Here is a 22824-nt window from a genome sequence, read left to right as displayed (position 1 = left end):
AAACTAGTTGTTAGATCTCAAATAAATTTAAATGGGACTAATTGGCACACACCACCTTTCGATTAAAAAAAAATTGTCGAAATCGGTCCACCCGGTCAAAAGTTCTGATGTAACATACATAAAAAAAAAAAATACAGTCGAATAGAGAACCTCCTCCTTTTTTGGAAGTCGGTTAAAAATTAGAAACAGTTTTAGAAACAGGCTTGTAGCTTTGAAGATTTTTATTGAAATGATTCGAGTGGGAACAAAAGAGGTTATGTTGATTGAATAAAATATGGAAATTATCAGCAGTGTAGTTACTAAGTAGTCGGCCAGTCAGACGTTTAACGTCAGAGTTGTTGGACGTGTGTTCATATTAGATTACATCATGAGTTATGTGACAATATTTTATCGCTTCATAATAACAAACGTAAGAACGTTAAGAGGAGTTTTTGGGGCTTTTGTGTTAATTTTTATTACAATGGTCAAAAATTTCTTTAAAAATCCTTGGGCTTCGAAGTTAAAGTTGGAACCACCTGCTGAACTCACAGATCCAAAATATGGTGTACACAAATATGTAAAAGTAAATGTAAGTATTTTTTTTTTTTGATAAATTATGTCCGTAATTTATGTTAATTTATGTTATGTAAAGATAATTAAAGCGCAAAATGCATAAATTCAACTATAACACAAGAAGTTCGTGCTCGTTTTTAATTTTTTTATTGAACATTGAAGTATAATTACGTAGATTAGCATGAGAAAAATCTGTTGTAACGATTTCATTAAATAAATTTTGATACTATAGTTTAATATCATCTTGTTTATTACATCAACACATTTTTAGTTAACGTTAATAGATACATACCTACATATACTTTGAAATTTGTTATTTGTTTGTAATATTAATAATCAAAAATTATATAAAATATCATTGATTCAATAATAAAATATGTTTTTTTTTCGAATTATTTCACTTTTGTTATTAAAACCGCCTGTAAATTACTTGTCACGGGGCCATCTTTTTGTACGGGATAAGAGACAGAGTTAGTTCACTACACTTTCCTGTTTATACCATAGTACTCTGTGACTACACTGCTTCACAGTTGAGCAACGTGTTTAGCGGATAATTTTTCTATCATGAATACCGGGAATGACAGTTAAACGTGTTCTTCACATAGGTACATCAGGCCAGACACAAATATCGGCTTCTTACAAGAATCGAATCGCGATCGGCAACTTTTTACATCCCTATACGAGTACGATTATCCACTGTATGAAACAATCTATAATTGTGTTTGCTAGCAAACGAAAATATATAATGACTGAAGATGAAAAATAGTCAAGTAACTACGTATTATAATGGACGACTCAAAAAGTACTCGGAAGATCTCAGTAAAATTTAATAGGTGGTCTCAATTATGATATAACAAGCATCAGCTTTAGATTAAAACAAGAATCATCAAAATCGGCACACCATTGAAAAGGTATGCGGTATAATACAACAAAGGTCAAGTAAATACGCATTATTGGATATAACTCAAAAAGTACTTGTCAGATCAAATTAAATTTAAATGGGACCACATCACACGCACCACCTACCGATTAGAAAAATTAACCAAATTGGTCCACCCAGTCAAAAGTTTTGAGGTAACAGATATAACAAAAAAATAATAATAATAAATACAATCGAATTGAGAACCTCCTCCTTTTTGAAAGTCAGTTAAAAGGCTTTATCAACAGTCTGTTGTGTGTTGTTGTTGGGTAGATATAAGCGCATGGTTACCGACAGACTGAGAAAGAAATATATAAAAAGGAATATAAATTTCTGTATCAGTTGGCTCTGGCCTAAAACTCTGGCATTTATTTGCTTACCTTATTAACATTCTACTGGGTTTGCATACTTTACGTTTTCATACATGCTGTGTATGATTACCGGTCGACAAGATTAAAACTAACCCATTCTCTGTTTAGATTGTCGGAATAGATGACTAAGCACAACTAAAGCAGCATGACACCTGTATAGTGAGTTCGGAGAACATGAGCAGCCTCATTCTTGGCTAAGTTTTATTACTTGGCCCTATGAAACAATAATGCAAGTTAAGGTTAGGCTAAGGTGGTTAGGTAGAGTGGGACTGAAAGATACAATTTTATTATTTCGAACTGCACTGTGAAAAGGGGTCGTCCATTAATTAGGTACGTGATGTTTTTTACCAACATTTTTAACCCCCTACCTCCCATGATGATATGTGGTGAAGTTTTCGACTACCCCATACACAAAATTTATTTATATTCTTACATTTTATTAATACAGATATAATCTGATTAATTTTTGCGTCGTGATACAAACTCACACCTTTCTCCTTGTGATATTTCATGATGTTGTTCCGGACCAATCCCTCCTTTTCGAGTTTCACGTGATTAACGAACGAATTCTCAGTAGACAAATAGTTACCTGACTATGTTTCACTAAATTTTAAGTGGTATTATCATAATAAAAATATATCTTTTTTACATTTTCTATATTTAATTAAACCACTACTGAGATGGATGGCGGGTCGGATAGCCACACGCAGGTGGCAAATTAGCCATATAAGCACTATATCTACCGTTTTTAGATTCCGATTAATTTGCGCTGTTTCAATTTACCCTTAACAACTCTTCTTGCTCTTTCTTATAGTAAAATACACATTAGAGATACTACAAAAGCTATTGTCAGATCTTGTTCAATATTAAATGAAGTTACACGACAAGCACCAGCTTTCAAATCAAAAAAGAATTATCAAAATTGTTAGACCCAGTAAAATGTTAATACACATTAAAAAAAATAGTCGAACAGAGAACCTCCTCCTTTTTTTTTAATCGATTAAAAAATATTCTAAGTTATAATAATTGTAGTACAAACCATTAACGACAAAGATAAATGTATAATGATAAATTTATTACAGCAATAATAAGCTGCAAATATTTGTTCCCCGGAAGAGTTTGATTCCAGAAAGCGGAACGGCTTACGTATTATTTTCAGTTTAAAACTACTATGGAACAGCGTACATAATCAAACGCGTTCAGTAATAAAATCAGTACTGTATGTTTGATCACGCAACGTGAAATGTTAAATGATAATTTGAACATTTACTTGTGTCAATTTGATTCTAACTATTTCGCCACTGTCTTATGCACAAAGTATAGATACAAGGAGTCCGAACGGTATAAGACTTTCCATAGTATTCATTGTACACAATAATAAACCCAGATCTTAGTTCTCTTTTTAAAAAGGAAAATCGAGGGTAATCATGGGTAAAGCTAGTGTTACCGTGTAAAGGAAATAGTGGCGACACCTGCAGGTTTTATATATTTCCGGTTAGGTTATAAATAAGAATACGAAATGTTGACTAATACTTTCATGCTTTATTCACGCTTAGCCTAATTTTTTTTAGATTCGCTTTCAGTTGCATTGTACTGTATAAACTTAAGGTGTGTTATTTTAAACTGATTTTTCATTAGTTATACAGAGGTTGTTCCCGTTCTTGTCAAACCAGATTTTACGCACAGGATTGATCCAACTCTTTTATTATCGAGTTTATTACGTTTATCTGTTTTAAAAAAAATACCGAGAAGGGGAAATCTCAACTGAGGCGTGGGGAAAGGAAATTATTAAAGTGGAAAAACTGGTAAGGATTTAAATGAGTACTCCTCAAAAAATGGCTCGCTCTATCGGCAAAAATTAGAATTAAGATTCTGTCCCCTAAATTGAGACCATTCGTTCAACATTACGTTCGGACTTCTTGTATCTATACTTCGTGGTCGTATCGGTTGGGGAAGAGGTAGTTAAGATTATACTGAACAATTTTTACTACAGCAGTAGTTGCGAATTCACACTTAATCAAAATTTACAAGAGATTTTAAATTTATTATTGTTCTTTATTTCATTGTGAAGATTAAATGCTAAAAAGAAAAAAGGTTTGTATGATGTATGTTATTTCAGCGGTTGGAGGAGCGTGTAGTCGTGTACAAAGAAATAGCTACTAGCTGACTTTTTTACTAATCTGATCGGTTGCCCGAGACGTTTGTCACTATATAAAGGGCTCAAGTATGGTTGGAGTTCTTCACAAGGTGAAAGGCTACCCCCATTATGTTATTCCGACGCGGCCGAGTCACTTTTAAAATCCCTTTGTGGCTTACCTACCATAGCCTATTATTGATTTTGCCTATTAGTGGCAGAATTTTGACACAAACTATGTTTTTCAGAGATTTTTCTTTAGAAAGTGTAACATTTCTCTTGCTGCTAAACAAAATAAAAGATATATTAATAATTGAGGTTGGCCGTTAATTATTTATTTTTTGTACTTCATGCTTTGCTAGAAAAATGAATCACTCTTAAAAATCTCAGCAACATAGAGTGACAATGAAACATTTTTAGCCGACTTCAGAAAAGGAGGAGGTTACTCAATTCGACCATATATGGAATCCCAGAGAAATCGAGGGAAACCCTCGAAAATCATAGTGACGACTAGTGCGTTTGTTAATTTTTTTCGTCTACTTACGTTGTATTACTTGTCGATGTAATTGAAGCCATTTTTTTTTCGTTTTAATTCTTAGAGTAGTAAGTATTTCTCTAGTCTAAGTCTTTCGCAAACGATGGTGCCTTGGCACCCCGCTTTCTCTTTCGCACTAACAAACATCAACAAGATGATTTCGTTTCTTTTGTTTGTATAAAATGAATAACTGCAGGAAAAATAAATCGCTTATTTGACTTTGACCCGTTAACATATGACTTACGTCACACTAATGGATATATAATACTATTAAACGAGCAATTCTTGTATATTGATATAATCTGAATCTCGGAAACGGCTCCAACGATTTTCATGAAATTTAGTATGCAGGGGATTTCGGGGGTGATAAATCGATATAGCTAAGATTCATATTTAGAAAATGTCGTTTTATCCCTGTTTTTAGGCAATGAAAAAATGGCTACAATATCGTTAGATTGCGAAGGTAAATTTCATAACTCAGGTGGGAAATCGGCCGGTTGGGATCGACCGAGAAGACCACATGTCTCCAGATCGATTATTTTTTCCTATTTTTTCTAATTGCACTCATGATTTTTTATTTAAATAAACAGTTCATATTTTTTATTATTATGGCGGTAAAATCGAAAAATATTATTCATATATTATCAATATGCAATTCGTATTTAAATATGATTTTCAAAAAACACGATTTACTAAAAATACCGAGCTAAGCTCGGTCACCCAGGTACTCTATACTAATAAATGGAGAGTCGGTTTTTTGTTCGGTTATACTGCGAAAAAACGCTTACACTTGTAAACTACTTAACTGATCACCATGAAACTTTATACACATATTCTTGAAGGTATCAGATGTAATATAGGATACTTTATGTTAAAAAAAATCAATGAGAGCGAAGCCGGTAAAAGCTAGTATGATATAAAACTAACAGAATCATTCGCCTTAAGACCAAGATAGCATTCTTTATTTGATTTACTTTTTTTTTAAATATTATGACGATAACAAGTCTATTGACGTCAATGTTGCAGTACCTACATAAGCATATTTCATTAAGAAGAACCTAAGTATATTATAACTACCTCCTTTTTTTAGGGTTCCGTAGCCAAATGGCAAAAACGGAACCCTTATGAATTCGTCATGTCTGACTGTTTGTCCGTCTGTGTGTCACAGTCACTTTTTTCCGAAACTATAAGAACTAAACTTATAAACTTGGTAAGTAGATGTATTCTGTGAACCGTATTAAGATTTTCACACAAAAATAGAAAAAAAAAAATAACATTTTTTTTTATCAAACTATCGTGTGGGATGGATTTATGGATAGGTCTTCAAAAATGATGTTGAGGTTTCTATTATAATTTTTTTCTAAACTGAATAGTTTGCGCGAGAGACACTTCCAAAGTGGTAAAATGTGTGTCCCCCCTGTAACTTCTAAAATAAGAGAATGATAAAACTAAAAAAAAAATATGATGTACATTAACCATGCAAACTTCCAACGAAAATTAATTTGAACGAGATTTAGTAAGTAGTTTTTTTTAATACGTCATAAATCGTAAACCGCAATTTACCTTTCATTCAATCAACTCAAATATAAAAAAAAAGACATTTAATTTCATAAACATAAACCTTATGCATAAGCCGTGAATTCTAAAAAATATACTATTATTAAAACATCGATCAAAGTTACAACGAACTACAAGAACTTTTAATAATGTTACTTGCTGCTACGGAATCCGTCACGGGCGAGTCCGACTCGCACTTGGCCGCTTTTTTTTGTTAATTATTAAAGTTTATTTATATTTTCGTTAAAAACAGGATCTTATACCTATAATCCAACATTTATATTGTATTCAAAATATACTACTACATTAGTAGGTAAACTGGTTGTTTTATGAATAATAAATATAATTGTGTTTGCAGACAAACGAAAAAAAAAACCGACTTCAATTACATCGACGAGTAATACAACGTAGATCGACGAAAAAATAGTCAAGTAACTACGCGTTATCAAAGATTACTCAAAAAGTAGTTATCAGATCTCGATAAAATTTAAATGTGACCGCATGATAAATATCAGCTTTTTTTTAAATTAAAAATTATCAAAATCGGTACACCCAGTAAAAAGTTGTGCGGATTTTCAAGAGTTTCCCTCGATTTCTCTGGGATTCCATCATCAAATCCTGGTTTCCTTATCATGGTACAAAATCTAGGGTTATCTCCTTTCCAACAAAAAATGAATTATCAAAATCGGTACATCCAGTACAAAGTTATGTTGTATAATACAACGTAGGTCGACGAAAAAAGCGTCAAGTAAAAACGCATTATTAGATATAACTCGAAAAGTAGTTTTTAGATCTCAAATAAATTTAAATGAGACCAATTGACACACACCACCTTTCGATTAACAAAAAATTGTCGAAATCGGTCCACCCGGTCAAAAGTTCTGATGTAATATACATAAAAAAAATACAGTCGAATTGAGAACTGTTGTATATCCTTAATTTATTATCTGTAATATTATGTCTATGTTAAGTACTCTATGATTATATCTATTGTCTATGTCTTCTCTTTGTCTTGTTCGTGCGTAATATTGTAATGTCGAGTCATGTCTTTGAGTCTAAAGTCTAAATTAATAAAGTCGTACGTATCCAGTCAATCAGTCTTATTTATTATACCTAGCATCATAATATATGGTGTCAGAATTCGCAACAAAGTGAAGAATATATATATTTTACGTCATCTGAAAGTCAATGGTAATAAAATTGAAAATTCAAAATGTCGATGTCTACAAGACAAAACGTGGAAGCATGTTCACAAAGTCACAACTTCAACAACGTACCAAAATTAATAATTGCAACAAATCAAAATAACAATTCTAATTGGAAGAAATGGTGGCAATGTTTTGAGCTTTTTCTACTTGCTTCGGATCTGGAAGATGCATCCGAGAAAAGGAAAATAGCCATCATGTTACATACAATCGGAGAAAAAGGTATTGAGATTTACAATTCTTTCAATATAGACATAACCAGAACAACTTTAAAAGATATTAAAATTAAATTCGACAATTATTTTGAGCCACAGAAAAACTTAACTATTGTCAGACATTCTTTTTTCACGAGAATGCAGAAACCTGAAGAGGGAATTGACACATTTCTTACGGACTTACAAAATATTGGAAATAAATGTGAATTTGGTACATTGAAAGACTCCTTAATTAAAGATATTTTTATAGCTAACATGAGTTCGAGATTAACACATGTTCGTCAAAGATTGTTGCAAGAAACGGACCTAACACTCGAAAAGGCTATATCTATTGCTAATAATGTCATTATGGCACAACAAAATGCTCAAACAATGGAAAATTCTCAATATTCAGATAATGTTTTACATTTATCACAGTCGTATACAAAGTCACAGTCAAAGAAACAGTCTACGAGTAATAACAGAAATAAGTCAAATAATAAAAATCTCCACAATCAAAATTTTGCTAGTCGACGCAGTCAAAGTCCAGCACCAAAGACAAGTAACAACAATAAATGTACTCATTGTGGTCAATGTTATCATCGTTTCAAATGTCCTGCATCAGGAGTAAGGTGTAAAATATGTCACAAGATTGGACATTTTGCAAAATATTGTTTTTCCAATCGATCTAACATTAGATCTGTAGAATCGTCTTATCCAGTCCGAGATGTCAACGAGAAATCAAACAATGATTCAGAACAATTTTTCATCGGTATGGTGAAGAGTGTCAACAACGACAAGTCATGGTATTTATCAGTTCTAATTAACCTTCCGTGCACCAGGTGACTAAAAAGCCTGCCCTGCACTAGGTGGGGTGTGACATACCCAAAAATGTAAGATGTCATAAAACTAGTATGTTTTAATTATTTGAGTGTTTTGTTTATGGAATAATATTTGTATATTGTAATCAGTAGGTTTAAATGAAAAAACGAAGTAATTTATTATTTTTATTAGTTTTATCAATAAAAGAACAAAAACACAACTTTTTTTAACTTTAAGAAAACAACTTTTTTTCCCTATACACTAATTTAAAATGGCACATGTAAATTATCACAATTTTTTAAATTTAGGAATCAACAATTAATATACTACGAACTAAACTAGAAATAAACGTAATAAACATTAATTTTAATTGAGATCATTGGTATCAAAATTGCCGCACTCTTGACAAAAAAAATCAGCATGCTCCATACATATTGGCGTGTAACATTTTTTACACGAGTATTTGGTTTTTCTATCTTTTTTTCGAGGACATTTTGAACACCTCTGCATCGTATTGGGCTTTTTTGCAGGAGGCTCTGATAAATTTTCAGATGGATTCCCAAAATATCTAGATATTCTGGTACGCAGGTCTTTTGGAAGTTTTTGATTTTGTCTTCTTGTATTCAAGTGTTCTTTTACTAAAGAAATGCCTAATTCACGAATGAACTTTCCTCTTAAATTTGTTTTATTTTTCTCTATTCCGTTGTTGAACATATGTATAATCATACCATTTATTCCGGCATGGTTGAGTAAAGCAAAAAATATCGTCAGTGGCCAACGTTTAGAATTCCGTGATACATCATAAGTTCTACTTAACTTGTCAACCATATCAACACCGCTTTTGGTGTGATTATAAAACGTTATCACAGCAGGTTTTTGTTTGTTTCCAGTTGCAGAATCAATTTCTTTGTCATGATGTAATGAAGACATCAGATATACCATTTTACGTGGCCTTGGAACGTAAGATACTATGGTAATATCTTTTTGAAATCCGAACATTGATGAATTTACTTCACGATTTTTCTTGAAAACTGGCGGAATACAAGTTTTATTAGCGCGTAAAGTTCCAACTACCGTAAGCTTATGATTTTTTAGTAAATTTTCTGTAGTTTCATAACTGGTAAAAAAGTTATCCATGGTAACATTCCGGGATGATCGTGATACGCATTGTACCAATCGATCCACCAGATCATAAGGCTTGTTACTTACAGCAAAAGGACTATTTTCAGGCTGTTTTCCGCAATATATTTCCATGTTCAAAGTATAAAATGTCTTGCTGTCAACCAAAGAATAAATTTTTATACCATATTTAGCAGGTTTTGAAGGTATATATTGACGGAAAGAACATCTTCCCCTAAAAGCAACCAGTTCTTCATCTATTGTGAGATTTTCATGCGGAATATAAGCATCTTGACATTTTTTTATAAAAAGTACAAAAATATTTCTTATTGGAGCTAATCGATCTGTCTGAATTCTCTCACTTCTTGTGGCTGTACTATCAAATCTTAGGTTGTTCAATAAAAAACCAAATCTATTTCGACTCATTGTATCGCGAAAAATGTCCATCCCAGTGCCATCAGTGGACCATAAATCTATTGTACTTTGACGACCAGAACGTACTAAACCTGATATAAAGAGTAACCCGAAAAGAGCTTTCATCTCCTCCTTTGTGGTTTCAAGTTTTTCATGATCACTAATAGTTTGCATGCGTATTTTTTCATTCGTACAATTCACAATCACGTCAATCATTTCGTCAGTGATAAACAACTCAAAACACTGAAGAGGTGACATCTTGTTTCTAGCAACCGTTTTCACACCGGGTAAATGAGTTATAATATTTTCAGTTCTACTCCGAATATTACTTCTGTATTGCTCTTTTTGCCATTTTGTAACTCCATCTTTACCTGTATAATATGAAGTTCTATTTTGGCGTAGTTCCGAAAGTGGTATATCGTCATCACTGCCCGACTCTGAACAAGGCAACTCAGCTTCAAATTCGCTATTTGTATCACTTTGGATGCTCAAATGATCGGAGTCATTTTCAGATTCTTCCTCAAAATTCTCATTTTGTGACTCAAACTCATTTGTTTCATCTAAAAGTGCTCTTAATATATCTGAGTCTGTCAATTTAGACATATTCTTTTATAAATTGAAATCTGTAACAATTAATACCAATGAAAGACACTTAAACAAGTAATAAAAAACCAAAAATCTTCAATTATGCAACATACCTTTATAACGACGCGCTGAACGAGGTGGGGTATGTGATGCCCATGCGCACTTAAAACGCGCGTAACTAGCTTGGCGGCAGTCACCGGACTAACGTAAATGCGCTAATCGAAGCGGCAACATCGCATCTCCAGCTACTCAGAACATGTACTGCCGCGCTTTTATAGTTTTCAAATAATTTTGAATTATCGAGGACTGGGGTGTGTCACACCCCACCTAGTGCACGGAAGGTTAATAATGTTGAAGTAAAATGTATACTTGATTCAGGTGCTGATACCAATATAATGTCTCTTAATACTTTTAACAAATTAAATTTATCACAGTCTATTATCAAAAGTTGTAGTGCAAATGTCAAAGGTTTTGATGGTTCGTCTATACAAGTATTTGGTCAGTGTAATTTAAAATGTTTTTTCAATAATTGTCAAAGATACATATTATTTTTAATAGTAAATATTGATTGTGCTACTGTATTAGGTCTTCCGACATGTGTGGATATAGGAATATTAAAAAAAGTTTTTGCAGTCAACAGTAATGATAAATATCTGTCTAGTAATCAAATTTTAGAATATTTTAATGATGTTTTTCATGGATTAGGATGTCTACCACCTGTCTGTCACCTCAAGTTGCAACAAAATGCAATTCCATGCGTTGATCATCCCAGAAAAGTTCCATTTGGTTTAAAAAATAAATTAAAAGAAGAATTGGATCGCATGTCAAAATTAAAAGTTATAGAAAAAGTCACATATCCAACCGAATGGGTAAATTCTGTAGTCGTCACTGTCAAGAAATCAGGTCAGTTAAGAATTTGTCTAGATCCGAGAAATCTTAATAGATATATAGTCAGAGAACGCTATCCTCTTAAAAGCATAGATGAAATTAGGTCAATATTAAATGGTGCTTCATATTTTTCTCATCTTGATGCTTATTCAGGGTTTTGGATGTTAAAACTTGATGATGCTAGTTCAGATCTTTGCACATTTCAAACTCCTTTTGGTCGTTATCGATACTTAAGATTACCTTATGGTATTAATGCTTCCTCAGAAATTTTTCAAAGAGTTATGTCAGATATTTTTTCTGATATAGAAGGTGTTTTGATTTTTGTAGATGATATTTTAGTATTTGGTGAAACAGAACAAATTCATAATCAAAGATTATTAAAAGTCATGCAAAGGGCTAGAGAGGTTAATTTAAAGTTCAATAAAAATAAATGCAAATTTTCAGTCAATGAAATATGTTTTTTAGGTTATATATTTAGTAAAGAAGGTGCAAAAGTTGATCAAAATAAAGTTAAAGCTATTCTTGATATGCCAGATCCAACTAATGTCAAAGAATTACAGAGAATATTAGGAATGATTAATTATTTAGGACCTTTTATTGAAAATTTGTCAGATAAAACAAAAATTCTCAGAAATCTGTTAAAAAAGAATACTATATGGTTATGGGATGAAAATTGTAGTCAATGTCTTCAGTCATTAAAGGAGGAAATAACGAAATCTCCTATCTTAGTACATTACAATCCGAATATACCACTTATTTTGTCAGTAGATTCATCAAAGTCAGCATTAGGCGCAGTTCTCATGCAAAATAAACAACCTATTGCTTATAGTTCTAAAACTTTAACAGCTACACAAGAAAGATATGCTCAAATTGAAAAAGAGTTATTGGCTATTCAATTTGGTTGTGAAAAATTTCATCAATATGTATATGGTAATAAGGTAACCGTACATACTGATCATAAACCGCTAGTCTATTTGTTTAAAAAACCATTAAATGATGTACCAGCAAGGTTACAAAGAATGATGCTTTCATTGCAAGCTTATGATTTAAATGTTATTTATGTACCTGGTAAAGAGATGTATATTTCAGACACACTTTCTAGAGCAGCTTTAAAAGAAAATTTTATTCCTAAATATGAGTCAGATTTATCTTTTCATGTTAATTCTTTATATTCTAATTTAGCTATTAGTCAGGAATATAAAAATAAAATTTTAATAGCTACTAATTCAGATAAAGACTTGCAAAAATTAAAAAAATATTGTCTAGAGGGATGGCCTGTCAGTAAAAATAAAATGGATCCTTTATTAAAGTATTATTGGAATATTCAAGGTGAAATACACATTATTAATGATTTATTGTTTAAGGGTGATAAGTTAATTATTCCAAAGTCAATGCAAAGTGAAATGTTAAGAAAAGTCCATGAAGGTCATCAGGGTATTAACAAATCTTTAAATTTAGCTAGAAGTATTATTTTTTGGCCAAATATGAGCGCAGATATAAAAAATTTAGTTGATCAATGTCTTATTTGTGCTAAATTCAAACCAAATAATCAACAAGAACCTCTTCAAAGCTATGATATTACAAAATTCCCATGGCAGCAAGTCGGTATTGATTTAATGTATTTTAATAACAAAAATTACTTAGTAGTTACTGATTATTATTCCAAATTTATAGAGTTAGCAATTTTAAACAGTCAATACACAGCATCTAATATAATAATACAATTAAAGTCTATCTTTGCTCGTCACGGTATACCCATGAAATTAGTGTCTGACGGTGGACCTCCGTTTAATTCTGCTGAATTTAAATCTTTTCTATATTCTTGGGATATTGAACATATTATGACTAGTCCATATCACCCGAAGTCTAATGGTCAAGCTGAAAGTTCTGTTAAAATTATGAAAAATTTATTAAAAAAATGTTTAGAGTCAAATACAGATCCTTACATGGCATTGTTACAATATAGGAACACACCTAAAGCTAATTTTCCATCGCCAGCTCAATTATTAATGTCTAGAAATTTAAGAATGCATATACCAATTACTAATAAGAAACTTAAACCAAAAATTGTTACTTTCAATGAATATAAAAATAATTTTGAGAAAAATCGTGCTCGGAGTAAAATTTACTATGATAGAAATAAGAAACAATTACCATTATTACAGCCAGGAGATTATATAACTTTTAAAAAAATGCCTAACTCAGATTGGCTTCCTGGAAAAGTCATTAAAAGATTAGATTGTCAACGTTCATATATAATAGAAGACGCTGAAGGTAAAAGATATAGAAGGAATAGATTTTTAATTAAATTTAATTGTAATGATAGTTGTCATAAGTTTGATGAGATGCAATCCAACAATTCTGAGGAAAGGGATAGTCAGCAGAGGAACAGGCAGATGGATACTAATAATAAAGAATTAGATAAGAATATTAATTTCCAGGAGAACTGTAATAAAAGTAGATCAGGTAGAGTAATTAAGAAACCAGTTAAGTTGAATTTGTAAATTTGTAATGGTGTTAATGTGTTATGTAGTAACTATTGTTTTCAGTATAAGTTAAAAGTTTAAATGTAAACTTTATTTTATAAAAAGGGAGATGTTGTATATCCTTAATTTATTATCTGTAATATTATGTCTATGTTAAGTACTCTATGATTATATCTATTGTCTATGTCTTCTCTTTGTCTTGTTCGTGCGTAATATTGTAATGTCGAGTCATGTCTTTGAGTCTAAAGTCTAAATTAATAAAGTCGTACGTATCCAGTCAATCAGTCTTATTTATTATACCTAGCATCATAATATAAGAACCTCCTCCTTTTTTGGAAGTCAGTTAAAAAGGAGAGTTTTCAAAGATTGTCGGTTAAATATTTTAAATCTTTGGTTTTTATTCATATTCATATTTAAAGGCAGATTAAAGAACGCGAATCGTTGAGTAGAGTGTTTAGCCGGCTATAATATTATGTAGTATATATGTACATAATTATATTTATTTGTATATATTTATGTGTATGTATATTGTGTATATATATGTATATTTACTTCTTTTAATATCATATTGCTTGTTAACTAAGTATATGCCAATTCTATATCAACTTTTTGTACACTTCTCGATCTTCTTAGCTATAAGACTGCCTTTGTACATCTTTCTTTGCATGTATCACTTTTTTTGTAATGTTTCTTTGTGGTATACAATAAAGAGTATTTATTATTATTATTATTATTATTAATCCACGCTCTTATATACAAATCATACAACGAAGCCCAATTTCAATGGTGAGAGATTAGTACGATAGAGTAATAACTTTTCGTTCGCGTCACCGCCGCTGCTATCGACGGGTGCGATCACGTGGTGCGCTGCACAGTGCGCACTACGCACGCCGATTGAGTGAGGTTTCTTTGTAATTGGTTATATTGAGTGACGCTTCATTGTAATTGGTTATATTTTAAAATAATCTACCGTCATGACTTTGGTGGCCGTAAATTGAAAAAATACACAGGAGGTTATTTGATCGAAAGGTGGTGCTTGTTATGTGGTGCCATTTTAATTTATTCAAGATCTGACAAGTATATTTTGAGTTACCTCTAATAACACGTATTTACTTGATTATTTTTGTCCACCTAGGTTCGTTGCAATGTACCTCATAACTTCTTACTAGGTTTACCTATTTCTGTGATTCTTTAATCAAAAGCTGGTGCTTGTCATGTGGTTCTATTTAAATTTAATTGAGATCTGATGAGAACATTTTTCAGTTATCTGTAATAATGCGTATTTACTTGCCTCGGTTGAAGTCGGTTTTTTTCGTTTGCTAGCAAATACATATACATAACTATAGTATGCATATTTTTTCCTTGTAATGTAATGCTTTGTTTTTAGGATATGAAGTTGCATTACGTCGAGAGCGGAGACCCTTCAAAACCGTTAATGCTATTCTTGCATGGGTACCCAGAGTTTTGGTATTCATGGCGGCACCAAATAGTCCACTTCAATAAAGATTATCGGTAATATAATACTGTAATGTGTAGTTTTTAAAATATTAATGTTCTATTTAAGGAAATATGACAATTTACGTTACTTTGATGGTAAGACTAATGAAGATAAATGAAAAAAAAAAATAACCTTTTTCGAATGTATTTATTCCGTCCGTCGTTAAAAACAAAGTCAAGCTAATCTTCTTTGTACCTACACCCATTTCCACAATGTATTTAATTACTTAAAGACTGTGATGCTTATTTTATCAAATATTTTCCAGTGTTGTTGCCGTGGACATGAGGGGCTATGGGGACTCTGAAAAGCCTGAAGACGTGTCTGCATATAAAATTGATCACTTGATCGAAGACATTAGGCAACTTATACGTGCATTGGGTAATATTTTAAATGAAATGAAACTACAAAGTTTTGAAGGAGCCTTTTTGAATTTAGATGTAGGGATTGTTGATTTTTCATTCAGTGATTGATTTGATAGGCTATGGCTTTCACTCGTGTCAGTGGGGCACGGTTGGTTCACCAATGTCACGTTAGAGGTTTGAGGTTCACGTAGAGATATTTGAACATTTTTTTAATTCTAATGACAGAAAGTATTATCCATTTGTCTTCAATTTTGGCAATTTTAATGTGTTATTGTTAGCTGCTAATTATATTATTGTTTTTACGCTCTCATAAGAAAAAGATGTGGGTCTCTGGTGCGTAGAGTGCGGGGTAGTGCCAACAGAATTCTGGGCATGATATCCACTAGACTGGATTGCATATACATGAATCATTGCTGTGCCGTTGCAAATGGAACGGTGCAGCGGTGATTCATGTGTTCTGTAACATTTATTTATTTAAAAAAAAAATAATGTAATAACTAAACTAACATAGTATGTAAGAAATATTGTTAACTAACCAAAATGAGTCACTGGTCACTTTAATAAAGAATATATATTTTTTATACATATCACTTTTTTATTTTACTTAGGTCACGACAAATGTATCCTCGTAGCCCATGACTGGGGCGGAATTGTCGCTTGCAAACTTCGTGAATTGCACCCTGAAGTTATCCATACCCTAATTATGCTGGCAAGTACATCTCTTGACGTGGTCTTCCGCCAAATATTTACTACTAGCGAACAGGCAAGCAGATCTAGGTAACTATATGAATTTAAATCTTTTAGGGTTTCTTTAAAACTGAGTATTAAGACATAAAAAGTAAAATATAAATTTAAGTTTTATTTTATTTAACATATAAAAAGTAAAAACGCTTTTCTTTTAGATATATCTTTCTGTTTCGAGCACCAAAACTACCAGAGTTGCTACTTCAAATGTATGATTTACAATTTTTGGAAAAAATTATGTTAGTTGAAGGAAAAAATACTATTAACTCTCAGGATATTGAGTGTTATAAGTATTGGTTTAGAAGACAATGTAAGTATTGCTTCCATATTGTTAAGATTTAATGATTAATGTCGTCGTAACGATTTAATGTCTTTATATTACATATAAATGATTATGTTAATTATTTAGGTATTACTCAGTTAATGACTACCTAACATCCCACCGTATATTGCTAAGTAAATATATTATTTACCATACATAAGGGGATAACGGTGAAAGACGCCTGGCCTACACAAATTACTTTTACAATTGATTCTTTTGATTTAATTTTACTTTGTTACTGTTTCAGATGGTTTAACTCCACCGATCAATTACTATCGAGCGAATTTTTCATATACATGGGAAGACAAATTTTTTGAAGAAAAGTTACCTTTTCTTCTCGCATTTGCAGAAAATGATAAATATTTAAGTAACTCCATTCTAGAAGTAATGAAAACTAGATATGCGACTATAGAAACAGCAATTGTTGAAGATTGCGGACACTTTCTGCAGCAGGAAGAGCCGGAAAAAGTTAATAAGCTTATACGAGAATTCTTATCAAAGAATAGTTTGTAAATGATACGTAAATATACGTCGTCAGCATTATTTAATACATAAATATAAGCATTTTTTTTTATGAAAACATCAACTAAATAGATAAAAATCAAATATTTGAAAATTTTATATTATGTGGACTTCTAACTTAATCATCAAGCACTTATTTTAAAATTGTATATTCCTTAATCATCTTACATTTTCCATACCATTGTGAAATACGAATACACGTGATAATTTGTTATTAATAAAAACATTTTTGATAAATTATGAAGTTATTTTTTGTGAATAAGTGTTAATTAAGCAGTTTATTAATTATTCTAGTTTTAGTATAAGTATTTTTAAAGAAAAGCGAAACGGACTACATAAAATTAAAAAAGATATAGAAAAAAAATGTAAAATTTTAGTAAAGTTGTTTCAACCTAAATTTAATTAATCTACATCGTGATGTCGTTATACGAGTATAAGTAGATACCAATTAGATTTTGATATAATCATAGATAATGAAATGTTAAATGATTAGAAAAACTTCAATGGGTCAGTTACGACAACGGGTGAGGTAAAATTATCCACGTATCCAAAGACATCTACTTGGTACTGAAAATAGATTACATATAACGTAGTAGTAAACCATCACCATCATGGTCGTCCGGCGAACTCATTTTTCTTCGTTTTATCTTTTATTATTGGTTTTCTAATTCTTCTCTGGTTTCTTCCATTTTATTAATTTTTAACCGACTTCCAAAAAAGGAGGAGGTTCTCAATTCGACTGTATTTTTTTTTTTTTTATGTATGTTACATCAGAACTTTTGACTGGGTGGAGCGATTTCGACAAATCTTGTTTTAATCGAAAGGTGGTGTGTGCCAATTGGTCCCATTTAAATTTATTTGAGATCTAACAACTACTTTTCGAGTTATATCTAATAATGCGTTTTTACTTGACGCTTTTTTCGTCGACCTGCGTTGTATTATACCGCATAACTTTCTACTGGATGTACCGATTTGAATAATTCTTTTTTTGTTAGAAAGGGGATATACCTAGTTTAGTACCATGATATGGAAACCAGGATCTGATGATGGGATCCCAGAGAAAACGAGGGAAACTTGAAAATCTGCAATAACTTTTTACTAGGTGTACCGATTTTGATAATTATTTTTTTGTTGGAAAGGGGATATTCCTAGTTTGGTACCATGATAAGGAAACCAGGATCTGATGATGGGATCTCAGAGAAATCGAGGAAAACTCTCGAAAATCTGCAATAACTTTTTACTGGGTGTACCGATTTTAATAATTTTGAATTTAATCGAAAGCTGATGTTTGTCATGTGGTCACATATAAATTTCATTGAGATCTGATTACTACTTTTTGAGTAATCTTTGATAACGCGCAGTTACTTGAGTATTTTTTCGTCGATCTACGTTGTATTACTCGTCGATGTAATTGAAGTCGGTTTTTTTTCGTTTGCGAGCAAACACAATTATTTTTATTTTTCGTTTCTATTTTTTATTCCTCTTTTTGCTTTTCCTTTATTTGAAGATTTCGTATCTTTATCGATATTAAGTGATTTTCTTTATCTTTTGAGCATACTCATGCCTTGGTTAGATCTAAGTTTCAAAACGATTAATTTATAATATAATGCTCATAATTGTTATTTTTCTTTATTTATTGTTTGTCATTTTTAACCAACTTCACTGTTTTTCGACTATTTTTAACGAACTTCCAAAAAAAGGAGGAGGTTCTCAATTCGACTGTATTTTTTTTTTTATGTATGTTACATCAGAACTTTTGACCGTGTGGACCGATTTCGACAATTTTTTTTAATCGAAATGTGGTGTGTGTCAATTGGTCCCATTTAAATTTATTTGAGATCTAACAACTACTTTTCGAGTTATATCTAATAATGCGTTTGTACTTAACGCTTTTTTCGTCGACCTACATTGTATTATACCGCATAACTTTCTACTGGATGTACCGATTTTCATAATTCTTTTTTTGTTGGAAAGGAAATATCCCTAGTTTAGTACCATGATAAGAAAACCAGGATCTGATGATGTGATCCCAGAGAAATCGAGGGAAACTCTTGAAAATCTGCAACAACTTTTTACTGGGTGTACCGATTTTGATAATTCTGTTTTTGTTGGAAAGAAGATATCCCTAGTTTAGTACCATGATAAGGAGACCAGGATCTGATGATGAGATCCTAGAGAAATCGAGAGAAACTTGAAAATCCGCAATAACTTTTGACTGGGTGTACCGATTTTAATAATTTTTAATTTAATCGAAAGCTGATGTTTGTCATGTGGTCACATATAAATTTTATTGAGATCTGATAAATACTTTTTGAGTAATCTTTGATAACGCGTAGTTACTTGACTATTTTTTCGTCGATCTACGTTGTATTACTCGTCAATGTAATTGAAGTCGGTTTTTTTTCGTTTGCGAGCAAACACAATTATTTATGCATGTTGTCTCCGAACCTTTTACTAGGTGGAGCGATTTCGATGATTATTTTTTCAATCGAAAGGTGGTGCTTATCATGTAGTCCCATTTCAATATTTTGTTAAGTTAATGGAGGTCTGACTAATATTTTTTAAGTTTTCTCTAACTATGCATATTTATGTGATGTGCACCGATTTTGATGATTTTTTTTTTAATTCAAAGATGGACCTTGTCATGTGGTTGCATTTAAAATTGATTAAGATCTGATAAGTACTTTTGCAGCTACCTATAATAATAAGTATTTAACTGACTATTTTTTCGTCATCACTGGTTGATTTAATTGAAGTCGGCTCTTTTTCGTGTGAATAAACACAAATACCAAAGGTTGCCTGGAAGAGGTCGCTATAAGCGATAAGGCCGCCTTTGCATTCATTATTTGTTTTTGTATCGAATCGTTCTAAAATGTATCTTCTTTTTTGTGTGTGCAATAAAGTTTAATAAATAAAAAATAAATAAAAATAAATAGATACCTATAGTTTTTGTAGTTTTCGGGAAAGGATTTATCTTGATCGAAGACGAAGTACACTAATGTTTCAGATTTAAACATGTTTACTTTATTTTCTTCTTTAAATTTATTAATAAATTTAGATAATGTATTCAGGGTAAGTTCTAGCAGTTGCGAGATATTAAAACAGCTCACATTTTTCATCACTAGCGACCTCTGTCCGTCCAATTTTTTTTACACGATAAGTAATCACTAACATATTATAAGTACGAGGGTCATTTGAAAAGTTCTTAGCCTGACATACTTAATGAAACCACATGATTTTGAGTTTATTTTTATTTTTCAACATACTCTCCTCCGAGTTCAAAACACTTTTCCATCGACCCGGTAAGGCTTCGATACCCGTTAAATAGCTCTGACTTGACTTACGGTATCACGTGTAAATGAACAATGAGTTACTGTGAATAAACTAAACTGTGCATACTTGTTGCTAAATAATGTAACTACAAAATAAGGGTAATTATAAAAAAACCAATGACTTTAACCGTGCTAGGCTAAGAACTTTTCAAATGACCCTCGTATACTAAAACCTTCTCCAAAACACGTTGCATGTTATGGCAGAAGTGCGAATTATTACGATCGGTTCAGTAGTTTTCGCAGTTTAACTGAAGAAGAAACCGGCTCTCTATTGATTAGTATAACTTCACTAAGCTACACTATACTCTAATTGTCTGTGGTCATAAGTACGCCATATTTGTTAACCAATTAGGACTCTTCCAAAAAAAACAGACCGTAAATATAGACAGATGACAAAAACTAGATGCTTGGTTTTATCGAAACGATGCCTAGGCTTAAAGTAACCTAACTAATCATCTTCTTTATATGCATTAGATTATAGCTATAAGCTGGGAAATTGAGCCTTCTTTGGTGACATAGGTAAGCGAGGCAGAGGCTTGGTAAAATATTGTTGTAAACGATTAGTCAGTCATACTTCGGCTCAAAATTGTCACATATACAGACGTCACCTTTCGTGATTTGACCCTTTACCTTGGAACAGGTGCGCTAAGCCTTTTTAACAAATTAGTGGCTCGATTAAAAATCTATTACATATTTTATTTACTATGACGACTTATGACGAAATAGCTACCGTCAATACTAATAGCACTCGTAATATAATGATTACATATAGATTTTTTGCATTTATCGGTCTAAATCGTACCTACTTAACTACAGTATTTAAACTAAAGTTTTTGCGATTCATACAAAATGTGCAAATTTATTCTCACCTTGTCGCTGAGCGCTCAAGATCCATGCTGATAACTACAGTTACTCGGTAGTTGGTCAGATTCAACGCCTGTGTCATTGTTTTCATATTAGATAACATCGTCAGTTATGTGAATATATTAATCATTGCAGAAAACGAAACGTACTATGTAAGACCATTAATAGGTGTATTACAGACATTTTTGGTAATTCTTGTTATAATCGTTAAAAAAATTCATTAAAAAACCTTGGGTTATGAAGTTAAAGGTAAAAACGTCTGCTGAACTCACATATCCACATAAACACGTTGTACACTATAGTAAAGTAAAAATGGCAGGTAAGCATTCGACTTATTTTCATGTAGATAAGTACGTAATTAATTAATGATTAGGAAGATGATTATAACAGAGATAATTTATATTTCAGATAAAACAATGGTTAATCGATGCGTTCGTCTTCCTGTCGATAAAATTTATGTTCTTCGTAATTTTTATAAAATTGAACTGTTATTTATTTATTATATGAACAAAAAATAAAATAAAATGCAGTGACCAATGTTCTAATTGTATACATAATGATAAAATCAAAATAATAGCTCAACACTCGCTCCTAAGTAGGATTTAAATACTTGATTTGATATTGTGTAATGATGGTGTAGTTACAGTATGGGAAAGTCCTCATTCATATAAAGAATTGTGACAAGTGTCATCCCCCTATCGCATTCTCAATTATTTATACATCTATACTATTAAATAAAATTTGAGTGTCTGTTTGTAATATTAAAACAATTGCTTTTTACTAAATGCATATGGATGTATACACGGTACATATACTAAAATAACATTTTTTACAATTTTTATAGAGCTGCTTATGAGAGAATTGTGGCTGAGATGGATGTAGTCGACTGTAAACTTGTTAACATTTGCAACAACTTATCTATAGTTACAATGTAACTGTGGCTGAATCTGTGGCTCGCATTATATTTTAGGGAGAAGGATGGAAAGAAGAATTTCCGGAAACCAGCACTTCCTATCATTTTCTTTGAGGTTAAAGGATATCCGCTTAGTTTTTCGATTTACAGAATTTTAAAGTATAATGAGTATAATCTATACATAAGCCTATTGACGTCAATATCACACGTAGGTATATGATAATTAAAATAAATGAATCATTAGAACGTATGATGTGCATAATTTTCGGACAACTACACACGAAGCTTTCCCCGTGTGTAGTTGTCCGAAAGTCAGTATGTGTGTAGTGTACGAGTTGATCCAATTTTCGTAGTTTAGACAATTTTTAAGATACATATCAAAGCGTTTATGGAGATTTTATCCTCTTAATTGATATCATAATCAAAATATTAAATTTACGAGTCTTTAATCAATTCATTTTACTATTTTAAAAACCCTACTAAAAG

General features: G+C 31.6%; 2 protein-coding genes and 1 long non-coding RNA gene across 3 annotated transcripts; all 3 read left to right on the top strand.

The window, feature by feature from the left end:
• Window positions 1–319: 319 nt before the first annotated feature.
• On the top strand, window positions 320–17466 carry LOC123670058 (epoxide hydrolase 3-like). The gene is made up of 6 exons (XM_045603568.1): window positions 320–568; window positions 15169–15293; window positions 15545–15657; window positions 16250–16418; window positions 16544–16695; window positions 16955–17466. The coding sequence occupies exons 1-6, from the start codon at window positions 368–370 to the stop codon at window positions 17218–17220; spliced, it is 1026 nt and encodes a 341-aa protein (XP_045459524.1). The 5' UTR covers window positions 320–367; the 3' UTR covers window positions 17221–17466.
• LOC123670057 (uncharacterized protein K02A2.6-like) lies at window positions 6996–14062 on the top strand. Its single transcript, XM_045603567.1, has 3 exons — window positions 6996–7495; window positions 7739–8273; window positions 11113–14062. The coding sequence occupies exon 3, from the start codon at window positions 11229–11231 to the stop codon at window positions 13797–13799; it is 2571 nt and encodes an 856-aa protein (XP_045459523.1). The 5' UTR covers window positions 6996–7495; window positions 7739–8273; window positions 11113–11228; the 3' UTR covers window positions 13800–14062.
• A 3965-nt stretch (window positions 17467–21431) lies between the features above and the next one.
• Window positions 21432–21975, top strand: LOC123670061. Its single transcript, XR_006745865.1, has 2 exons — window positions 21432–21744; window positions 21834–21975. It is a non-coding gene; the product is annotated as an uncharacterized LOC123670061 (long non-coding RNA).
• Window positions 21976–22824: the final 849 nt, after the last annotated feature.

This window comes from Melitaea cinxia, chromosome 4, assembly GCF_905220565.1.
Source record: "Melitaea cinxia chromosome 4, ilMelCinx1.1, whole genome shotgun sequence".
Taxonomy (NCBI): Eukaryota; Metazoa; Arthropoda; class Insecta; order Lepidoptera; family Nymphalidae; genus Melitaea; species Melitaea cinxia.
This window is presented reverse-complemented; position numbering and strand designations above follow the sequence as displayed.